The 20,248-nt window shown below is 33.7% G+C and overlaps 4 protein-coding genes across 4 annotated transcripts; all 4 read right to left on the bottom strand.

Moving 5' to 3' along the window:
* Window positions 1-56: 56 nt before the first annotated feature.
* On the bottom strand, window positions 57-2,611 carry LOC131017566 (F-box/WD-40 repeat-containing protein At5g21040). Its single transcript, XM_057946371.1, has one exon. It carries the CDS (start codon window positions 1,913-1,915, stop codon window positions 260-262), a length of 1,656 nt encoding a protein of 551 aa, XP_057802354.1. The 5' UTR covers window positions 1,916-2,611; the 3' UTR covers window positions 57-259.
* Window positions 2,612-7,399: 4,788 nt separating this feature from the next.
* Window positions 7,400-11,451, bottom strand: LOC131017558 (BTB/POZ and MATH domain-containing protein 4-like). Its single transcript, XM_057946359.1, has 4 exons — window positions 10,769-11,451; window positions 8,952-9,297; window positions 8,476-8,749; window positions 7,400-7,808 (listed from the first exon to the last, which is right to left on the bottom strand). Exons 1-4 carry the CDS (start codon window positions 11,161-11,163, stop codon window positions 7,621-7,623), a joined length of 1,203 nt encoding a protein of 400 aa, XP_057802342.1. The 5' UTR covers window positions 11,164-11,451; the 3' UTR covers window positions 7,400-7,620.
* Window positions 11,452-14,905: 3,454 nt separating this feature from the next.
* LOC131005367 (uncharacterized) lies at window positions 14,906-17,517 on the bottom strand. The gene is made up of 5 exons (XM_057932303.1): window positions 17,433-17,517; window positions 16,342-16,937; window positions 15,167-16,043; window positions 15,119-15,122; window positions 14,906-14,996 (listed from the first exon to the last, which is right to left on the bottom strand). Exons 1-5 carry the CDS (start codon window positions 17,515-17,517, stop codon window positions 14,906-14,908), a joined length of 1,653 nt encoding a protein of 550 aa, XP_057788286.1.
* Window positions 17,518-17,524: 7 nt separating this feature from the next.
* LOC131005359 (uncharacterized) lies at window positions 17,525-20,206 on the bottom strand. The gene is made up of 4 exons (XM_057932291.1): window positions 19,907-20,206; window positions 19,823-19,857; window positions 18,713-19,722; window positions 17,525-18,627 (listed from the first exon to the last, which is right to left on the bottom strand). Exons 1-4 carry the CDS (start codon window positions 20,204-20,206, stop codon window positions 17,525-17,527), a joined length of 2,448 nt encoding a protein of 815 aa, XP_057788274.1.
* Window positions 20,207-20,248: the final 42 nt, after the last annotated feature.

Below are 20,248 nucleotides of genomic sequence, written 5' to 3'. Positions count from 1 at the left end.
AATCTTCCTACACACTGAAATAAACATTAGAAAGTTTCCATAAGGAAGAGTCAGAATAAAAGGAAAACAAGAAGGAAATATGTATAGACATACGTGTATATAGTTGTCAAGAGGAATAATCAAATTCAAAAGAGAATTTCTGAAGGCTAAACATTCAGTAAACAACTTGAAAACTACAAAAGCTGCTAATCAAACTATTCCTTCGTACATACCTAGCCAATTAGAACTAAGATGATAAGGAAATAATAACAACCAGAAACTACACTTTCACCTTCCCACCTACTCTACGCTTGTTATGCCAGCCATTCTTATCACTATTCATCTGGTTTTTCTTTGCAGCTGCTGAACACTGCTCGCCTGGATTCACTTTACCACTACTCATCTCAATTTGAAGCTTACGACGCCTCATCCGATTTTCGAGCCGTATACCTCTCAAACTCTGGATTCTTTGTTCAATCTCAAGAGCTTGCGAAAAATTCCAGATCCGGACAACACCATCTTCACCACCACAGGCAATTCTATCAGAACCAACACCCACAGAGAATAAATTGCATCCGAATCCGTGTAGCATTCTCTGTGGAGGTTCCACATTCTTTTGGTCCCAGTTGCTACCCTTAGAAAATTTTCCAGTAGATGAAACTTTGCTGGTCTTCAACAACTTCCTCACATCAATAAGCGATATTTTCCCATCACTGGAAGCTGAAACCAACCAAGGGAACTCAAATGCAAGAGAATAAACAGACCCAATGTGAGGAATCCAAGTTGCAATCCTTCGAGTAGTGTAGTTAACATTCCTAGTGACCTCAAACATGTGTATAGAGCCATCCTCCCCTCCAGTAAACAGAAGCTTCCCTGAGTGGCTTCGTGCCAAGGCATACGCATGACCATCATGAGCACTATTAATGATGGCAAGTGGGCTTCCAGAAGTAGTGTCCCAAATGTAAACATTTGAACCTGCAGTGCTTCCAATTGTAGTATCATGAGGAACGAGGCTCCAAACCCAGTCATTATGCACCAAGATATTCAAACATTTCAGAGAAGAACGATCCCAAACACGCACAGTCATGTCCCAGGAACCACTATACATTTTCCCAAAATCCAAAGCAAGACAAGTTATAGGCCCCTCGTGTCCCCAAACTCGGAACTCCATATTCTGATTGTTAGATGCCCTAAGGTCAAACAAGTGAGGGTTCCCATTCTCAACCTTCCAACCATGTATAAAACCATCAGTACCCCCAGCAACCAAAAGTCTTGTATCAGCAGCAACAGCTCGAATGGTGCAACCAAGAGGTCGAGATGATGTGATTGACAAACCTTCTTCCAGGTCCCACATTCTCACCACCTGATCATATCCCGATGTGAAGACCAGCTTTTTAGAAACTAACACAAAGACTGTCCTCACAGCTTCCGTGTGGCCATACAGAGTGTCGATGCTGTAACGTCCCATAAATGTCTTGCTCCGGAATTCCCTCTCCACAAACAATTTCCTCCATGAGTTCTCATCCGAACCTCCTGGCCCCAAATTGGCTGCAGTTGCCGGATGCCCCCACCTCTCATAGTAGAAGTCCTTCCACACACGGTGCTCAGATGCAAGCCTACACAAAGATGTATTGACACAAGACACAATACCAAGTCCTTTTGGGTCTAGGTAATTAAAAATTTCAGATATCAATGCTGGAGGTAGATCAGAAAATGACCAATGCTGGTTGGGCAAAGCTTCAGAGAAACTTAACCCGATTTTGGAATTTGATTTCGATACAGACAGCTGCTTCTCAATCCCCAAAGATTCAGTATTTCCGTTCTTCACAAAAACAACTTGATTGGAGAGGAGTTCTGATTTTCCAAGTTTATCCAAGCATTCTTTTGAGCAGTTCTTTAAACCGATTTCCGTTTCCTGTCGGCATTCAAATGCCATAAAACTATTTCCCTGAATTTTGATCAGAAACTAGTACCCAAAATCCGACCTTATATAATGACTTCCGAATGATCACTAAATTCTCAAATATCACAAAAATGCTAAATTGGAAAATAGGGATGTCCCAAAACCTTCCGAAAACCCAATTCAATCACCCCCACAAACAGACCTGAAAAAGTTAAGCTAGGCCCCTAAATCGATGGGAAATCTGCAGAAACAAAATAAGAAAGAATCCGAATTTGATTGCAATAAAAATTGGCTTTTCTAGTAATTCCTCAGAAAAACAGATTCCAAAATTTTCAGATAGATGGAGGAGGAAAAGAAGAAGAAAGAACGCAAACAGATTTGAAAAAACCAAAATCAGGGTGTTACTAAGATTGGGTCAAAAATACCTCAAAATTAGGAAGGAGACGAGTTTTTAAGCTTCGCAAAACGCAAACTGAAAACAAAAAATCTATGGAATTGGAAAATCAGAAGTAGATTGATCAGTTTATCTAAGCAATTTGCGGAGAGTTGAGAGGGAGAAAATTAGGGTAATCTTATGCGGTATGGTTGGTGGTGGTGGTGGTTGTTGTGCTGCGTCCATTTTTTTTAATACAATATCAACCGCCCCTTTATTTTTACATTATTTCAAATATTCCCCTCTACTTCTCATAATTCCCACAAACTATACCAATTTATGAATAAGTAATTTCATTTTTTCTGGCTTTAAAATGAAGGGGGATATAAAGTTTTTTTTGTAGAATTAATCGTAGTTGCTATATATAGATTGCTTGAGCTTGAGTGGCTCAACCTAAATCTTCAGAAATAGATTGGGCCTTAGTACTTCAATGGTCAGCCTCGTATTGTTATTGAAACAAACCTAACAAATTAGTTAGTTTTTATTATTTACATGACTCAGCTAAAAGAATCATAATTTATGTAAATAAATAGTACTATGAATCATATAGTTATGGTGAATTAAGTTTAATTTCATTTTTGTAATACATATATCTAAAATTACGTATCATGATATTTTAGTCATAAATAAATAGTACTACTACGAATCATATATTTATGGTGAATTAAGTTTAATTTCATTTTTGTAATACATGTATTCAAAAGGGAAATTGATTTATAAATAAATGAACTTTATTCACTTTTTGGTATTTAATATGAACTTGAAATCCTAATTATAAATACACGAACTTTACTTATTTTTGGTATCGAACATGAACTTTAAAACATAGTTATCAAAACGAAACGAAACGTAAACTTATTTATTTAGTGTCCCTTCACTCACTCAAAAAAACGAAACCATCTAATCCAAAAAATATATGTATAAACAAGCATAAACTCATTTATTTAAGCTACTCATTTGTTGTGAGTTGTTTGCTCCCAAGATCCAAAGTAAAGTGGTTGTTGTGCCTGTAAGAAAATTAATAAAATTAGAAACCACAAAAATACTTGATATTCCAAAATAACAAAAGTAGTGGCAGAATTCACATGTAACAGAAATCAAATGAAAAAGAAATTACCAATAGTAAGCTAGTCATGTTCATAGGAAATGACAGTCCACCCAAAATTTGTTGGTTTGAACTTGTACATAATTCCTTCGTCAGTAAATAAATTAATAAATGTAGAGGAATTTGTTATATTAATAAGTATACTTTCATTTCATAAGACTAAAACAAACCTCAAATGTGTTCGGCATTTGATATGGTAGCAGATATAATAGAAGTGGTGTGAAAATTTTCTTCTTCACCCTATCTCACAATGAAAATAAACATACAATTGCACTATATATGTAAAATAAATATAAGAGCAAACAAATTTATATATGTCAAACCTCAAATTGGAATAAAATAATGGGGGTGAAGTAGTGACAATGGTTGAAGGTTGGTTTTTTTCCCCACTTCCTTTTCTTTTTAGTGAAGTTTTCTCTAAGTCACCTCTTGGTTTCTTGCCTGAAGTTGTCTTGTTTTTCGACTTTATACCTTTAGCTCCAAAATTATTATTTTTCTTTAATATGTAGCTCATCCCCAGTCAATGAATGTTTGTCCATCTCTTTACCTTGTACGTGGTTATCGATTGATTTTGTACTTTGCAATCTATCGTCAACTACTCAAATGAATTGCGACATGTTGAAAAATGTGTGAGAGGCATACACGATGATGAGTTTCAGGCCATATAGATGCTAGCGCATTGGCCATTGCTGTATCTTGATATGTAACAATAGTTATCGATCTTTTCTCACGCATTGCTTTAGTAAATGTATCAAACAGTCATTCAAATGTCAAAGTCATTTCATCATATAATAGTGCAACTCCAAAAATCACAATTTGTTTGTGATGATTTACACCTATAAATAAAGCAATGGGACGACCTTCATTGTTTTTTCTATAAGTTGTATCAAAACAAACCACATCACCGAAATTTGAGTAATCTGCTCTCATCTTTGCATCAAGCCAAAACATATTTGTTATCAAGTCATCTTCATCAACTTGAATGGCATAGAAAAAATTAGGATCATCAAATTGCATCTTCTGCAAATATTCTAATACTTTTCATGTATCTCCTATTTTTATATCTCTTGTTTTTTTTGAATCGCAAATAGTTTCTGTAATCTTGAGGAATGAATCTCAAATGTTCTCTTCCTCTTACTTGTCTCACTATAAGATCATGGGATGCTTTAGGTGTAATGCCAACATCATTTTCCATTTGAATTTGTAACGTTGCAGAAGGAGCAATCTTTCTATGACAACTATGTAGGTGTGTTTTTTTCGGACTCGAAAGATAATGATTATGGTCTTCAACAAACTGAACCACACAAAACTTTTCGATTTCTCGACTGCTAACAAAAAATTATGTCTACTAATTGACCAAATTTGTCATTGTGACTTTTGCTCTTTTTTTACACCATAACCCACACGTTTTGAATACTTTCAATAAAAATTGTAAGCTTATTGTTCAGTGTCAAAGTTCATATTTCGGAATATCTTCATCATTGAACACACTCGCGGCAATGGCTAACTGATTGTTGTTATGACCATCAATCTTATCATTGACATGTTGATTAGGTTCTACATTAACATCTTCAAAAGCGATGATAAGATATTGATCCACTTTTCATGATAGCATATGCTTTGGCCTTAAAATAAAATAACTTAACAAAAAATATGATATGCAGTTAAGAAGAACATAATATGTTCAATCATTTATATACGAGTTATTTCCAGTAAGAAAGCTATTGCACTTAAACTTAGCTAGCAATCATATATATGCATGCACCATGTTCATAACACTAGTGTCAGGATTGATTTGGAATTATCGTTTTTCAAACTAACCGGCTAAATCACTTAGTGATTACTATGCCTTAAAAATATGTGTCTCTTTCTAATTTATGATGTTATCGAGCCGAAACCAAGGCTGTAGAATAGGTTGTCATTGAGCTTGGTGCTAGTAATGATGTACTTAGTTGAACAAACAAACACAATAATTAATACATTCCTAATGAGCTACATCGTTTTCTATACTCATGATTCATGCGTTTTTAGAATTGGTAAAAAAAAAAAAAAAACGTTATTCAAATTTTAAAAAGATCATTATGCATGAATTGCTAGAGAGTTAATAAAAGTTCTAGCAACACTCTCACAGGATTTCTATCGATCAATTGATGTGCGTGTAGGAACCTAAACTTACAGCTACGTGACTCTACCTCTCTATACCTTATAGTCTCTCATATTACATCCACGCCTTATATCGTCTATCAAATTTTTCATATAGGCTCAATATTAACTCATCCATCGGTTATTTTCATCCAACCACAAATCAATCAATGTATTATTGAACACATCATGGTTCAGCAATAAAACTCTGAATATCAAGATCAACTATAATAAAAAGGGTTAATATGCAAAAACACCCCTAACGTTACCAACCCAACTACACTTAAGCCCCTAACCTAACGTTGATAGCAACTAACACCCCAAAGTTTATTAAGTACTACAATTAAATTCATAAGCAAATAATTTCTTTCACAAAATTAAGAAATTCATTTTTTTTAATCTTTATAATATATAAAAGAGGAGTTTTCTCCCTCCATTTTTTCCCACCATTTTTTCTCTCTCTTCTCCCATCAATTTTTTCATTATTTTTCATCTCTTTTTTCTTTTATAATTTTAATACTTTTTTAAATAATATCAAATTTAATTTTGGAAGAAATACTCCCTCCGTCCACGAAAGAACTTCCTATCTTTCTTTTTTGGGACGTCCACAAAAGAACTTCCTATCTATTTTTGGACTATACCCCACCACTTATAATTCTCTTACTTTTCACTTTTCACAACTCCCAATATTAATTATGACACATTTCCACCGCTCTCAATACACTCAACTACCTTTTATCCACTCTCAATACACTCAACAATATTTTTTCTTAAAACCCGTGTCACTCCCTCCTAGGAAGTTTTTTCATGGACGGAGGGAGTATTTAATAAGCATCTTATGCTTAAGTTTGTAATAAAATATTTAATATGGTATAAAAATTATTAAAAATAAATTTAAAACAAATAAGTTATTAAAATTTTAAAATATTCTATTTTCTTTCTCTTTATTAAAATTTTACAATTCTTTTATTTATGTCAGTGTATGAAAATATTTATTTATATAAAAAAAATTGATGGGAGAAGAGAGAGAAAAAATGGTGGGAAAAAATGGAGGGAGAAAACTCTCCTTTTATATATTATATAAATTTTAAAAAAATGAATTTTTTAATTTTGTGAAAGAAATTTTATTTATGGGTTTAATTGTAGTACTTAATAAACTTTGGGGTGTTAGTTGCTATCAACGTTAGGTTAGGGGCTTAAGTGTAGTTGGGGTGGTAACGTTAGGGTGTTTTTGCATATTAACCCTAATAAAAATACATCAAAACTCACCAGCGTGATTTCGATTGTCTTCTTTGTCGTTGTGCTGCAAAATTGATGGCGATAGAAAAGGGTTGAAGAAACGGATTAAAACTAGATACAACGTAAACAAGTCTTTGATTCTAGTAGAAGAATTGAAAAAAAAAAAAATAAGAAATATATGATTGCCATGGGTCGCTGATTTGTAGCGGAAAGATTTCTTCCTTTGCAATGGAACAAAAAAGATTTTCCAAGCCGATGTCATGCATATTGATACATATGATTTTTTAGTTATAATTAAAATTATGCAGTTTTAATAGTGGAACATGGAGTTGAACACAATTTATGGTACACTGAATCTTATCAGGCAAATTATGACTCCAATAACCCTTAAAATCAAATATGATATGAATATATCCTAACTGCAATTGAATATTTAACTTTGATCCAAATCACTCAAAAGGATTCGAGATTGTGAACAACCTGAGGTGGAAATAAGGCTCAACAAGCCATGATCAATTTCTTGATGTTCGGTTCATCCTCAAAAAGATAAATAAAATAAAATAAATCACGTAAGAGCTGCAATCGATACAAATTGGTGTACATAAAATAATATCTCGATTTAAAAAGTATTGATGGAATTAGAAATTTAGAATCGGTGACTGAACAAATTCCTTGTCTGAATGGAGGATGTAATACTACAGACAACATAATGACAAACTAAAAAACATTGAAATTTCAATGGTTATGAATTACACTTACCGTATACAGGTATATATAGTACATGGTATTCCATTACACACAACAAGATGCATCTTCTTATCAAGTCCTTTGCCTTACTCTCCTGCCGCTGGTATCACCACCATCAGAGAGCTGGCCCCATACACTTCTCGACTTGCCACCACCGCTGCTACAATCCTCATCGTAGCCAGCCACGGTTTTCAAGAGTTCAGACTGCAGAGCTGCGCAGTTCTCTTTAAGGTACTCGAAACCATCAGAGCGCATAACAGCTGCAGTACAATCATAAGAGCGTCACATCTCAGTTTAAAGGAAAGACAACTGGTCCATTTTTATAAATACACACAGTGGAATCAGGCAATAATCATCTAGTTCTGCACAAACAAATGTGAAAAGACTAAGTGAAAATATACTTTTTCAAATGACCCACTCAATATAAAGTGATAAAAAAATTAAAATATGTACAACCCTATTGCATATCTCTCTTGTGCATGGAGACAATTCATCTTTGTTTTATCTAGGTAATGTCAACAGTGAGTAGTAGAGTAAGCATTCTTTGGATTTTCAAGATATATATCAAAATTGTTATTCTCATCCGGAACCATGTTGACATGCTCCAAACAGGCAAAGTGGGAGGTCAGGGGAAAAAAGAAATTGCTTCAAGAGAGTCACCCCAGGCATTACCAAATTCCCATCGTTTTCAATCCTAAAATATATACATCATAAGGTTAATAAAGCCCAGAGGCTGCACTGTTGAAAGAAGTCTGTCTGCCATCTCAACTTGAGTTTTTAAAAATGTGTAAAGGAATATAATAAGCCATAAATGTCATGCTATATGGCACAAAACAAGGCAAGTGCATTTATAACCAAATCACAGAAGAACTCATCACATTTAATTGATACAGAAGCAGATGACACAAGAGGCAAAAAGTTGTCTACCTGCCAGGTTCTCAGCCGCAAATTTAAGGCAAATTGGTTTCAATTCTGCAGCATGAAAACGATCTGCCAAAGCAAGTATACGTGCAACAGAATTTACAGATATGTCCTTGCAAAGATGTGATTCACACATCCGCTTCAGTCTTCCTAAATCATAACGATCAGCAGCAGCTAACAACTTTGCAGTTAAAGTGTCAGTTATTGAGGGAGAAGAAGAACTAGATGCTATCATCTCATCTTCATCCAAGGCATCTCTATATACAAAGTGCAGCATTGCCTGTCAGATAACAAGTCCAAAGTAACTTCAGCATGTTATTTGAAACATTGTAAGAATTATAAACATTGTAATTCTGATTCCTCAGCCTAAAAAGATGATGTTGGGTAATTGAATACAAGGATGTAAACCATGAATTCTTTTTGGCGAAATAGAATAATGTTCTGTAGATGTGCAAGTAATTGGAAAGCATAAACTTACTAACCTTAAAAACTTTAGGTTCCATGTCTGACACCGTAATATCTTGTCCATTGCTATCCAGTTCTTCAAACAATTCAGAACAAAAAACAGGAGAGCGGGCAGCCAATATCAACTTGTGCGCATGGAATTTCTCCCCGGACACATTAAAAGTAACATCAGAACCTTCCATATTTTCCAGTAGCATACCAAAATCTGATCCAATGTCAGAATCTGGAACCTGAATTGGATGTAACCTTGAACAGTCGATGGCAGAAACCACAACCCCAACAGTACAGTTGATCTTCAGGCAATCATCTTTGAGATAATCTGAAGTTTCAAGCATGGCTCTCCTAAAAAAGCGCTTGTAACCCCTGTATTTAATATTTTTTTAGTACTGCAACGTGTTGGAAATAAAGTTTGGTACAACTAACTTCTTAAACTATGTACAAAAACCTTGATGTTTGCTAATACAGTTGTAAGAGCAGGGATTCTAGCATTATCTCGGGATCAAATTTGATGACAAATCTACTTATTGAGCAATAAAGAGGTTAATACAGCTCCTATATAAACTTCTTTTAATATTGGAAGTGGCATGAACATATTTGAATACGCGAAAATATAAATCATGAAACCAGAGAATTCCACAACAAAGCATGTGAACCCTTTTCTTATCAATTATTATTTTTTTTATCTCTTTTATCTTATCACCATTAGTTTTTGCATCTCCCACTGCCTGCCTCCCTCTCAATGTTCAAATGGGCAGAAGCCGCAGAACTAGTTAATAGCAGATGGTATGTGCTTAAGAAGTCCCAACAGGACTAACCAGTTTAGATCTACTAGAGCATTTGCATTGGGAGAGCCGATAAAGTGATAGCATGTGCAAATACAATGTGAGATACTTTCATTCATTAAACACCAAAAACTAATCAATGAAAATACGTCCCATAAATAGAACCAAGTGACAAAACATGTATCATGATTCACTAGCAAATGTTGAATCATTCCATCATTCCATGTAACCTCAAAAACCAAGGTAACAAGGCGCTCTTCATCCAAAATAAAATCACCTAACCCCAACAGACGAAAATACTTCCAAACCACAAAGAAATTCAGGTATCAATTAGAGGTTAGCTCTAACATATCAGCCATTCAGGAAACCAAAAAAAACCATTACAATGAGACGTGGACCGCCACAAAAAAGGAAAAATAGAAAATAGGAAATGATATGAGAAGGATCACAGGCATACAAGAATAATTCATTTAAAGCATATCATGGATAACAGGAAAAAGGATATCATCACGAAACCACAAATACAAGGAGTAGAAAGTGAACTCTTCGTATTAGCATATGATATAACCATTGTCGATATCAAATAAATTGCTCAAATTCACATTTGATAGAATATCTAATTACTGATATAATTAACTGTATATCATACACATCAAGATTATTTAACCAATGTTATGGAAACTTGTATTGGTTGATCTTGAGAAGGAAGCTGAACAATCAGCAGTATTATGTTCTTATAACAACTAGGTACCACTAATCCTAATTTATCCATAAGTCAAGCTAATGAGCTACTAAAACACACATTCACAAGGTGAGCACAATTCAAAATAATCTAGAAATGTTAATCAACATAAAACTATCGCCCACTAAGATCTCCGATTCAGTGGTATCAGGTTCATCATCAACACTACCAATATGCAGTAAACATAAACACCCAGCAGTAAAAACACAGCCCCTTATCAGCAAATACCATATCACCACGAAAACTTTAACTCGACCAAAAAGCAAAATGAATCAGAAAACACAAGGGTACAAGATGAAGACGACTTTACCACATACTGCCGCGGTACTTAAGCGTATAAGGCCCACTTTCAAGTGACCTATCGAAATGGCTATGCACTTTATGCTTCCCTTTCCCGCTCTGGTCAACAAGAGTCAGCTCGAACAGCGCCCGCACATCGGTCCCCTCGCTGGCCAGCGCGATGAAAACCGAGACGTAAGTCGAATTGTCCTCGGGGTTTTTACCGTCGGGGTAAAAGTAAATCGCCCATTTATAGCCTCCGACGGTGAAATCATCGCTGGCGATGTGCTTGCCGACGCCCATTCCTTTGGCCATGGAGTAGCCCTGGATCACAAAGCGGTGCGAGCCGTTTATCGTCTCGGTGACGGAGCGTGAGCTAGTCGGCGAAATCAGCAGGTTCGGGGCTGTCTCCGGCGTCTCAGACATTGATTGCGTTTGCTTTTACGATTGAGGAGCTGGTGAGAAGGAGAGGGAAAGTTAGTTAATTAGGGTTTTTTGGAGTTCAATTTAGGGAAATTTGGTGGAGACGACGCGATTCAAGGAGGCTTTCTGGCTTTCACTGCACTTGCTGTATTTTTAATTCAAAAATCAAAATAGTTACAGTTGTGCCCCTCTCGGTAATTGCTCCTTTTTTTTTACCGTTTTAGTTATAACCGTTTTGGCCTACATATTTTGCCAATTTTGCTTCTTGTAATAAATAATGAAAATTTTTATGGGAAATGCTCAATGTACATAATATGTGCGCACATAATTGGATATTTTTGTCATTCTATAAATTTCCATAAATTATGAAATTAATATAATTTCAATTGAATTTCTAATTTACGTAATCATCCTTTGAGATAATTAAGGAATGTACAATTCAAATTTCAATCTTATATATTTCCTTAATAATAAATTATTTATTTCCTTAAATTAAATTATGAATCAATTTTCATTATAAGCTTTATTTATCAATGATTTACATCCCATAAATTAGCTCAAACTCAACTAGAAGAATCAAGTAATTAAAATTGCAGTCAAATTATTGTTTCATATTCTTATTTAATTACTTAGTTATTTTTCTTCAATAACGTTACATGACTAATTAATGATTTAATATGCATTGATGAAAAAATTGATGAACTCATCAACTTAACATTCTAAATTCATATATTATATAGATTTAAATTCAAATTTATTATTTTACAAATTTATTATTATAGTTATTATTTTGAAATATAAGAATAATTCTGTTGAATGTTATGCTACGGATACCGCTGTTGGATAATTTAACAAAGGATTAGAGTGATGTTTGAGAGGTAACATGTTTGAATCCGTTAGTGATAAGTTCCAATTTATAGCTCATTATTAGTGTCTTTCTTTTATTTTATTTTTCTTTTGTTGCTATTTTATTTTGTGTTTTTTTTGTTGAAATTAGAATTAAAATTAATAAATAAATAAATAGATGACTATAATAAATCCTTGAGAAAACTCAAATCGGACTCGCTACACCGAGCTGGACCGACGAGTTTGGTCCGGACCAGACCGACTCAATAGACATATGAGGTGCGGTTCGAATATGATTTTAGGACCGAAAAATATTTGGGTCGGTCCAGGTCTTAACCCACTCCAACTCGCCGAACCCGGACCGACTCGTATCTTTCATAAAATAATTATTTAATTTATATATTTCTAAAAATATTAAGAAATAAATTAAATTTTATCTAATATAATAACTCATCTAATATCTAAACCTAATATATGTAAGTAAATTAAGTAATCTGTGTAATTCTGTACCGGCCCGTACCTTTCAAATTTCTTTTTATGAACTTGTTGTGCATGGATTATTATGTAATGGATTGATTTTAATTTATGTATTTTTGTTGTAATTGTGGATTAAGAATATTTGAGACTAAGATATGTGTTTGTATGGAATTTTTTTAAGTTTTAAATCTGAAAATTGAGTGTAAAATAGGAAAAATAAAAATTTGAAATTTCTGCAGGTCGGACTCGGACCAAACTGGACCCGATATTCGGGTTCGGTGCAGTCCTGGGTTGGTCCTCCCTTACAATTCGGTTCGGGTCGGTCTACGATTTGAAAATTTTTGGATCGTTGGTCCCGGTGAGTGGGTCCGATTTGATGTCCACCTCTAATAATAGGCTAGCTATATTATTTGATTATTATTACATTATAAAATAGAAATGAATTGCTATAACTGAGAAAAAAAATATCATAAGTTGACCACATTGCATTGATGGATTAAATCATAAAATTCTATCGCAGTATATTATATTTTATGAATTAGTGAAATTAAAATAGAAAATGTAAAGGAATGACTATAATTGCGAGAATAATGTCATAGGTTGATCGATTACGCAATGAAATCATAATATAAAGTATTACACTATAATAAATTGGTGAATTTGAAATAATAAAAATACTCCGTATAAATTAAAAGGAATTAATTACTTTAATGGTGAAAATAATATCATATGCTAGCTATATTTTTCAATTATTTCATAAAACTATAGGATATTATGAAAAATAATAAGAAATTAAGGAAATTTAAATAGAATAGAAAATATAAAGGATATACTATAAAGGAAATTTAAATAGAATACAAATAAATGACTATAATATAATCATACGTTGAGCACATCGATTGATAACTACTAAAAATACACTATAGGAAAATATATCATAATAAATTAGTGAACTTAAAAAATAAAAAATAAAAACATATAAAAATTACTATAATAACAAAAATAATGTCATACGCTAACACACCGATCAATTAGTAAATAAAATTATCCTATAGAAAACATTATATCACAATAAATTAGTGGACTTGAAATAAAAAAATATATATATAAAATAGGAAATGATAGCTAAAATGTTAGAATAATATCATACGCTAACTACATTCTTCGATTATTTTATAAAAGTAGTATATGTTAATGAATAAATCATAACAAATTAGTGGAAATTAGAATAAAACTTATAAAATATAAATGTATGGTTATAATTGTAGGAATATTGTCATACCTTGAGCACATCAATCCATATCTCAATAAAAATATGCTATAGGACAACATATTATAAATAAATTAGTAAATTCAAAATAACAAATTAAAAGATATATATGATTATGAAAATACATTGAGCACATCGATCAGTTACTCAATAAAATTATATCATAATAAATTTAATGAACTCAAAATATAAAATATAAAATATGAAGGAATTATTATAGTTGTAAAAATAAATTAATAAAAATAACAAAAAGAAAAAAACAAAACAAAAATGAAAAAGGACATGGAAAGGAAAAACGAAACAAAAAGTATTATTCCTATATTATAGTATAATGTATAATTAAATTTTAGAGGAATATCGTAACATTTGTTACAGTATATTTAAAAAAATAAATCGTAGTATTATTTTATCTATGAATTTTTATTCTTAAAAACAATATCAGTAAATATGATCATGATAAATCAAAATAATTGTATTTTAAATATAAAAAAAACTAAGAAAATCATGTTTATATCTTTTTCTAAAATGAAGTGCCAATTTCTATGTATATAGGATCTTGATTAGTGGCCATATCAATATTTTGTTTCCAAAATTGTTGCAATAAATAAAGGGAAAAAATCTTTAGAAAATTTCCAATATTAATTAAGGGTAATTTAGTAATAATAATAATTCAAAATAGGAAATAAATTTTCAAGGGCATTATGTGCGCACATATTATGTGTATTTAGCAGTACTCAATTTTTATATCAGTCTGTTATAAAGAATGAAACTCGGAATATATCTTCATACAACGACTTATCGTTTGTTATATAGGTAACTAGTCGAAATTCGACGGGTCATTATTTTAAAGCATAGTTTATAATAAATTTTAATGTTAATTATATTGACGATATATATATTATTATTTTAATTTGATATTATCTGTAGAAGTTTTTGTGTGACTTATTTTTTTATATCTTTGTTCTATTTTAGAATTAATATTTAAACAATTATTAGTGTTATATACGACATATAAGGAAGCTAAATCGTACAACATTAGGCAATAACTTAGTTACGAAAAGTAAAGTTAACGGTACTCAACACAACAATTCATTAAACAGGCAATTGGCCACATCTTCAAAAGCAAGCAATACAACAGTAATTGTCAATTCCTCACTTCAAACCTGAATCTACAGTAACCTTCATAAGCTTTTGCTTGAAGATGAAGTTTCCAAATCCAGAATTGTAGATCCGCATATAGCCTCTGCAAGTAAAAGATACGATATACATAAGCAATTTTCATACATAGAAATCTAACACTCATTCTCATCCATCTAGAATAGCAATGTTAAGTAAATAGCCTTATAAATGTTTAATAAATGCTACCGGTCTGTAAAGATATGAATAAGATGATCACGGTTATATCGTTCTTACCTTTCAATCTATCAAAATTTTCATTGTATACCACGTTAGTAGTTGTGTTGCTTGTCTGACCATTTTCATCACATATCAAAACTTTGAGACCTTTTTTGCTAGTGACTCGTGAGATCGCAACATACAGCTGGCCATGACTGAATACGGGTTTTGGTAGGTAAAGTCCTACGTTTGAAAGAGATTGTCCTTGGCTTTTGTTTATAGTCATAGCAAAACAAACGTTTATGGGGAATTGTCTCCTTTGAAACCGGATCGGAAATTTAGTGAAATCTGACGGACTCATGACCATTCTAGCAATTGGGAATTTCTTACCCACATTATTTCCTGAAATCAGTTTTGCTTCAATCACACGTTCTCCTACTTCTGTAACTATCATCCTCGTTCCATTGCACAACTCATTGGACGGATCGATATTTCTAAGAAGCATGATGATGCATCCCTTCTTCAATTTTATTTCGTGGTTTGTCAATCCTGAACACTTGATTGTGTTGAGATATTCAACAGAAAACACTTCATCATCAACATCCACTTCTCCATCAGCTTTGCAAATGTTATCTGAACTAAGGTATACTTTTTCTTCGGCCGGCATTAAAGACATAGCGTAATCATTGATCGTATCCACCATTTCATTCGTGGGCGCCAAGATAGCTTTGTCCTTAAATTTTTCTGGATCTGACTCTGTATTCAAACCATCTGTATATGTACTGCTCACTATAGATGCAATAGGATTAGCTGCATTTCGTATAAGAATATCATCTGATAATTTCACTTCAGCTTCTCCATCATCAAAAGTGTCGCCAGCAATACCATCGCCTACATTAAGTATCCATTGTGCAAAGTTCTTGGTATCTTCAGCCCCTGATCCTGATGTGCAATTCTGATATAAAAAAAATAAAATTTAGTAACATCATAATCAATAAATAAAATAATTTAGATGAACATATCTCTAAATAAAAAATTAACTCTAGGTTGCTTAACTGCAATCTCATGTTCTTAGTTAATTTAAGAACTTTGCATTGATTCCAAAGTTTAGAAGAACTTATTGAGGCGTTGACAATATCATGCCTGCTACCATTTGGCACAACTGGTAGTATTTGTCTGAAATCTCCACCTAAGACAACGACTAAACCGCCAAATGGTTTTGAAGAACAAATTCATGTAGGTGACCGTAGCACATCCTTTAGACTCCTATCGAGAGCTTCAAAACAATATCTATGCGTCATTGGCGCCTCATCCCAAATAATAAGCTTTGTCTTCTTAAGGAGTCCGGTCAGATCACTATCAGGTTTGATCTTGCTACATGTTGAGTTCTCATCACAGTCTAAGGGTATACCAAATCTGGAGTGTGCAGTCCTACCTTTAGGAAGCAGTAATGAAGCTATGCCACTTGAGGCAACTGGTAGTACAATATCACCCCTCCCACGTAAGGCGGAACATAAAGTTTTCCAGATAAATATTTTTCCTGTACCACCGTGACCATATAGAAAGAAAAGTCCACCTTCACCACTATCAATTGCGTTAATTATCTTCTGATAAACCATCATTTGCTCATCCGTTAAACATGGATATAGCTTAGCGTGCTCTGCCCTCATGTCTTCCATGTTGTAAGATGTCTCTTCCAATATGAGCGGGTTTTCAGCGTCAGAGATAATAGTTTCATTTGGTGTGGGCATGCCAGGAAAATGAATTAGACTGCTGGAGTTAGCAATGAGTAACTTTTCAATTTCAGCCAACGTGATATTTTTTATTTGCTCATCCGTTAGCTGCAAATCTGGGGGAAAAAAGAAATACAAACATAATAGATGCAATAGTAAACCCATTCTTGAATCTCAATATATATCACTATTTAAAAGTATAAACAACGCCATTTATAATCAACACTTCAACATAAATATGAAAACACCATTTCAATATTGCTTCCAAAAAAAGAAAACAAACTAAGCATTACAATAAAATCTAAATTGCAGTGCCAGAACAACACATATTATTACCTAATCTATATATGATATTTCATTAACTCAAACCATATAACCAAATTTAGTATAATATAATTTGTTTTAACTTATTCAACTATCAAGGTTAATTTATTCATAATTTATCTATATTTATTATATTAATTAAAGTCTCAAATTCTTATGGAAAGAAAAAATCATTTTCCTACAAAATATACTTAATCCAAATGGACTAAATCAAAACTCAATTATTAAAACATGATAACTAATACATAACTCTAACTTTAGTATAAATTGAGAAACAATAAAAGTACCTGGATTCTTAAGACTCTTTCGCTTCATGTGAATGATGTCGTCTGATAGCAATCGCCAAGTTTGTTCCCACACTCTCTCCGCCATTGACATACTATTCGAGATGAGTAAAGTAGTAAAGTGGCGACGTAGGTAATCTCCAGAACCCCCATGAACTTGCTTCAATAATTCCTTCGATGTATTCCTTATCGTCGTCTAACAAACCCATTGCATAGCATGCTTCCTTATAACTCTCTTTTAGTTCTCCATTCACCCTACGAAAGTCCTCATAACATGTTGCACCCCTCACATGATTCAGTAGTATCCTAAGATGATATATTTTTCCAGCGGACGGGGCGACATGGAAGATGCGTCCAATGCCAAAACCTCGGTCTCTTTTGGTCCATACTTGATCCGTTGCATTCCAAACGTAGTGTTGTGGAAGCTCACTATACAATAACTTCCGAGCATCCGGATCTGTTTTATTTATTTCCATCCATTGTAGAAATTGAGATTCTGCAATGGTATTCTTGACCAACACATTATCAATGTAATCGCCTTCTCTAAACACACATGTTTGCTCTCCCTCCAAATGGAAAGACAAACGTTCTACATGCGGAGTCCGATGGTGAATTTTGAACTCAAATATTCTCCACATAGCCTCGCACGCAGAAATGTATCTACAATCGACGTACTCACTAATTTCATCGTTATTGGTCTTAGTTATTCTGGCACCCATCCTGTCACTACCCTTGTTGATGTACTTGAAAAGATACTTCACGGATTGTCCCTGATTGCAGAACTCAACATTGATGTGAGCTCGATACTTCAAAATTAAATATGAATTGTACGGAACAACGAACCTATTATCAAGTAAGATTCCATTTTTATCCACGGTTATTCCCGCGTCTCTCCTCATATAGGTTGGGTATCCGTTATCATCAAGTTTTGTATGATCAGTGTAGTCCTTCGGGTATCTCTTTGAGCACTTTGAATTCACCATGCAAGGTGAGTTTAATCTGTCTGGACCGCAAGGACCGTGCATCATACATTCAGCAACTGCGTTATATAGTTCGAGATTTTCCTCTTTCTTTGGAATTTCTGCACATATGAAATCATCTATATTCTCTATCAAGTAACGCTGATCTTCACTCTTAATAAAAAGAATGATGTGAGCATGAGGGAGCCCTCGCTTCTGAAATTCGACGGTTGCAACAACTGTACGAAAATAAAATAGAATATTATGAACCTAGTAAGTGATCATAATATAAACTAATTTGTAAAAAGTATATGAATAACTTACGTGCAGTTGGTTGGCCAAAAACCTTACCGCTCTTCAAATCAGCCAAAAGTTCGCGAAGTTTGATTCTGAAGATACGAACAGATATATCTTGCCTATCTTCCGGCCTCAGTCCCCTTTTTTTAACAAATCTCGATATCTCAGGCCATTTCGGATTACATGTGAAAGTAATAAACAATGATGGATATCCAGTCCACCTGCAAATAGCCATAGCATCTTGATAATTCTGAATCATGTACCGCTTCCCTCCTGTGAAAGATGATGGAAGAATGAGAGGCTTGCCAACACATGAACTGTCTGTGTTTCCTTTATTTTTTGAATCATTAAGATTATTGTATCTTTCCGACCTAAGAGATGGTTGGTTGTAATGGATCCATTGTAGCCTTTGAGTTTCCATCATGGTGTATCCGTCAACAATAAATTGTTGAAGCAAACGTCTAGAAAGAAGAAGTTGTTGACCTTCATCTTCCCTGTCTTGCATTCTGAATGCTAAGAATTCCCTCAATGTAAGCGTATTCCTTTTGCTCTCTTCCGACTCTTCTTCATTTCTCTTTCTCTTTTTGGAGGGATCACTGGATTGAGATTCATTCTTTTTTGTCTTTCTCTTTTTGGAGAGAGCACTGGATTGAGATTCATTATGTGGAATGTCTAGATAAAATCCATCCTCTCCATAAATGAATATAAGTGGGTATTGAAGAGAAAGGTATGAAGGATGAAATTCATTGATGCGCTGGAGTTCACCGCTTCTCTTCTCAACAATTACGTCTCTCTTATCAGGCATACACTCAAAATCTCCAACAATAAGAGCAGCCACCTCTATTGTAGTTGGCATATTGTATGTCCTTCCATCTCTTGATCTCTTTCCTATAAGACGAAGCTTCACATCCACTGAGTTATCTCGTGAAATATGATCAGCAGCCATTCTATAAATCTTTGCATATGGACTGCTCTCGTCGATCATTTGTTTCAGGTCATTCACAATAGAATCATCGAAGTCATTGGATTTTCCTTTGCTGTAAAATCATACAATAATTTTAAAAAATATATTGTATTTATATCTTAAAATGAAAAAAAAATCATATTTATAACGATTAAGTTTTGCATTAGACTAACCTCACAGCATTTTTTTCGATGTTGTATTTCTTCATCTGGTTCGAAAATATAGAGTTGTGAGAATTTTGGAGTGGATCCTTCAACTGGTAATAAACTCCCAATGCGATGCAGATTCTGACCTCTCAACCGAAACGTATAAGGTCCGACACCTTGATTTATGGAATAATCCAATTTTCCACCCATCGAGGTGAATGAGAACATCATATTATAAGCACGAATATCCTCGATAAATTTCTTGCTCTTTTCGTGCCTATTTTCCAGAAGGTCGCTCAACAGCTGAGGCGATTTTTGCAATGGTGGAAGAACGACTTTACCCTTCTTGCAACATAGTGAGAATATTGGGTTGGACGACTTGGAACGTTCTACATTTTCTTCAATCCACATTTGTGCATTGCAATACCCGCACTTATAGATGGGATCACCAAT

Source organism: Salvia miltiorrhiza, chromosome 1, assembly GCF_028751815.1.
Source record: "Salvia miltiorrhiza cultivar Shanhuang (shh) chromosome 1, IMPLAD_Smil_shh, whole genome shotgun sequence".
Taxonomy (NCBI): domain Eukaryota; kingdom Viridiplantae; phylum Streptophyta; class Magnoliopsida; order Lamiales; family Lamiaceae; genus Salvia; species Salvia miltiorrhiza.
Note: the sequence above shows the minus strand (reverse complement) of the source record. Positions and strands in the feature narration are given on the sequence as shown.

Excerpts from the sequence above, each read along its gene's own strand:
- LOC131017566 (XM_057946371.1), bottom strand. The coding sequence starts at position 1,915 with ATGGCATTTGAATGCCGACAGGAAACGGAAATCGGTTTAAAGAACTGC.
- LOC131017558 (XM_057946359.1), bottom strand. The coding sequence starts at position 11,163 with ATGTCTGAGACGCCGGAGACAGCCCCGAACCTGCTGATTTCGCCGACT. Across the intron at positions 9,298-10,768 it reads AAGTACCGCGGCAGTATGTG|GGGTTACAAGCGCTTTTTTA; the intron begins GTAAAGTCGTCT and ends TATTAAATACAG. Across the intron at positions 8,750-8,951 it reads TGGAACCTAAAGTTTTTAAG|GCAATGCTGCACTTTGTATA; the intron begins GTTAGTAAGTTT and ends GTTATCTGACAG.
- LOC131005367 (XM_057932303.1), bottom strand. The coding sequence starts at position 17,517 with ATGGCGGAGAGAGTGTGGGAACAAACTTGGCGATTGCTATCAGACGAC. Across the intron at positions 16,938-17,432 it reads AAAGAGTCTTAAGAATCCAG|ATTTGCAGCTAACGGATGAG; the intron begins GTACTTTTATTG and ends TTTTTCCCCCAG. Across the intron at positions 16,044-16,341 it reads TCGATAGGAGTCTAAAGGAT|AATTGCACATCAGGATCAGG; the intron begins GTGCTACGGTCA and ends TTTTTATATCAG.
- LOC131005359 (XM_057932291.1), bottom strand. The coding sequence starts at position 20,206 with ATGTGGATTGAAGAAAATGTAGAACGTTCCAAGTCGTCCAACCCAATA. Across the intron at positions 19,858-19,906 it reads GCATTGGGAGTTTATTACCA|ATGAAGAAATACAACATCGA; the intron begins GTTGAAGGATCC and ends TTTTCGAACCAG. Across the intron at positions 19,723-19,822 it reads ATCGAAAAAAATGCTGTGAG|CAAAGGAAAATCCAATGACT; the intron begins GTTAGTCTAATG and ends ATGATTTTACAG.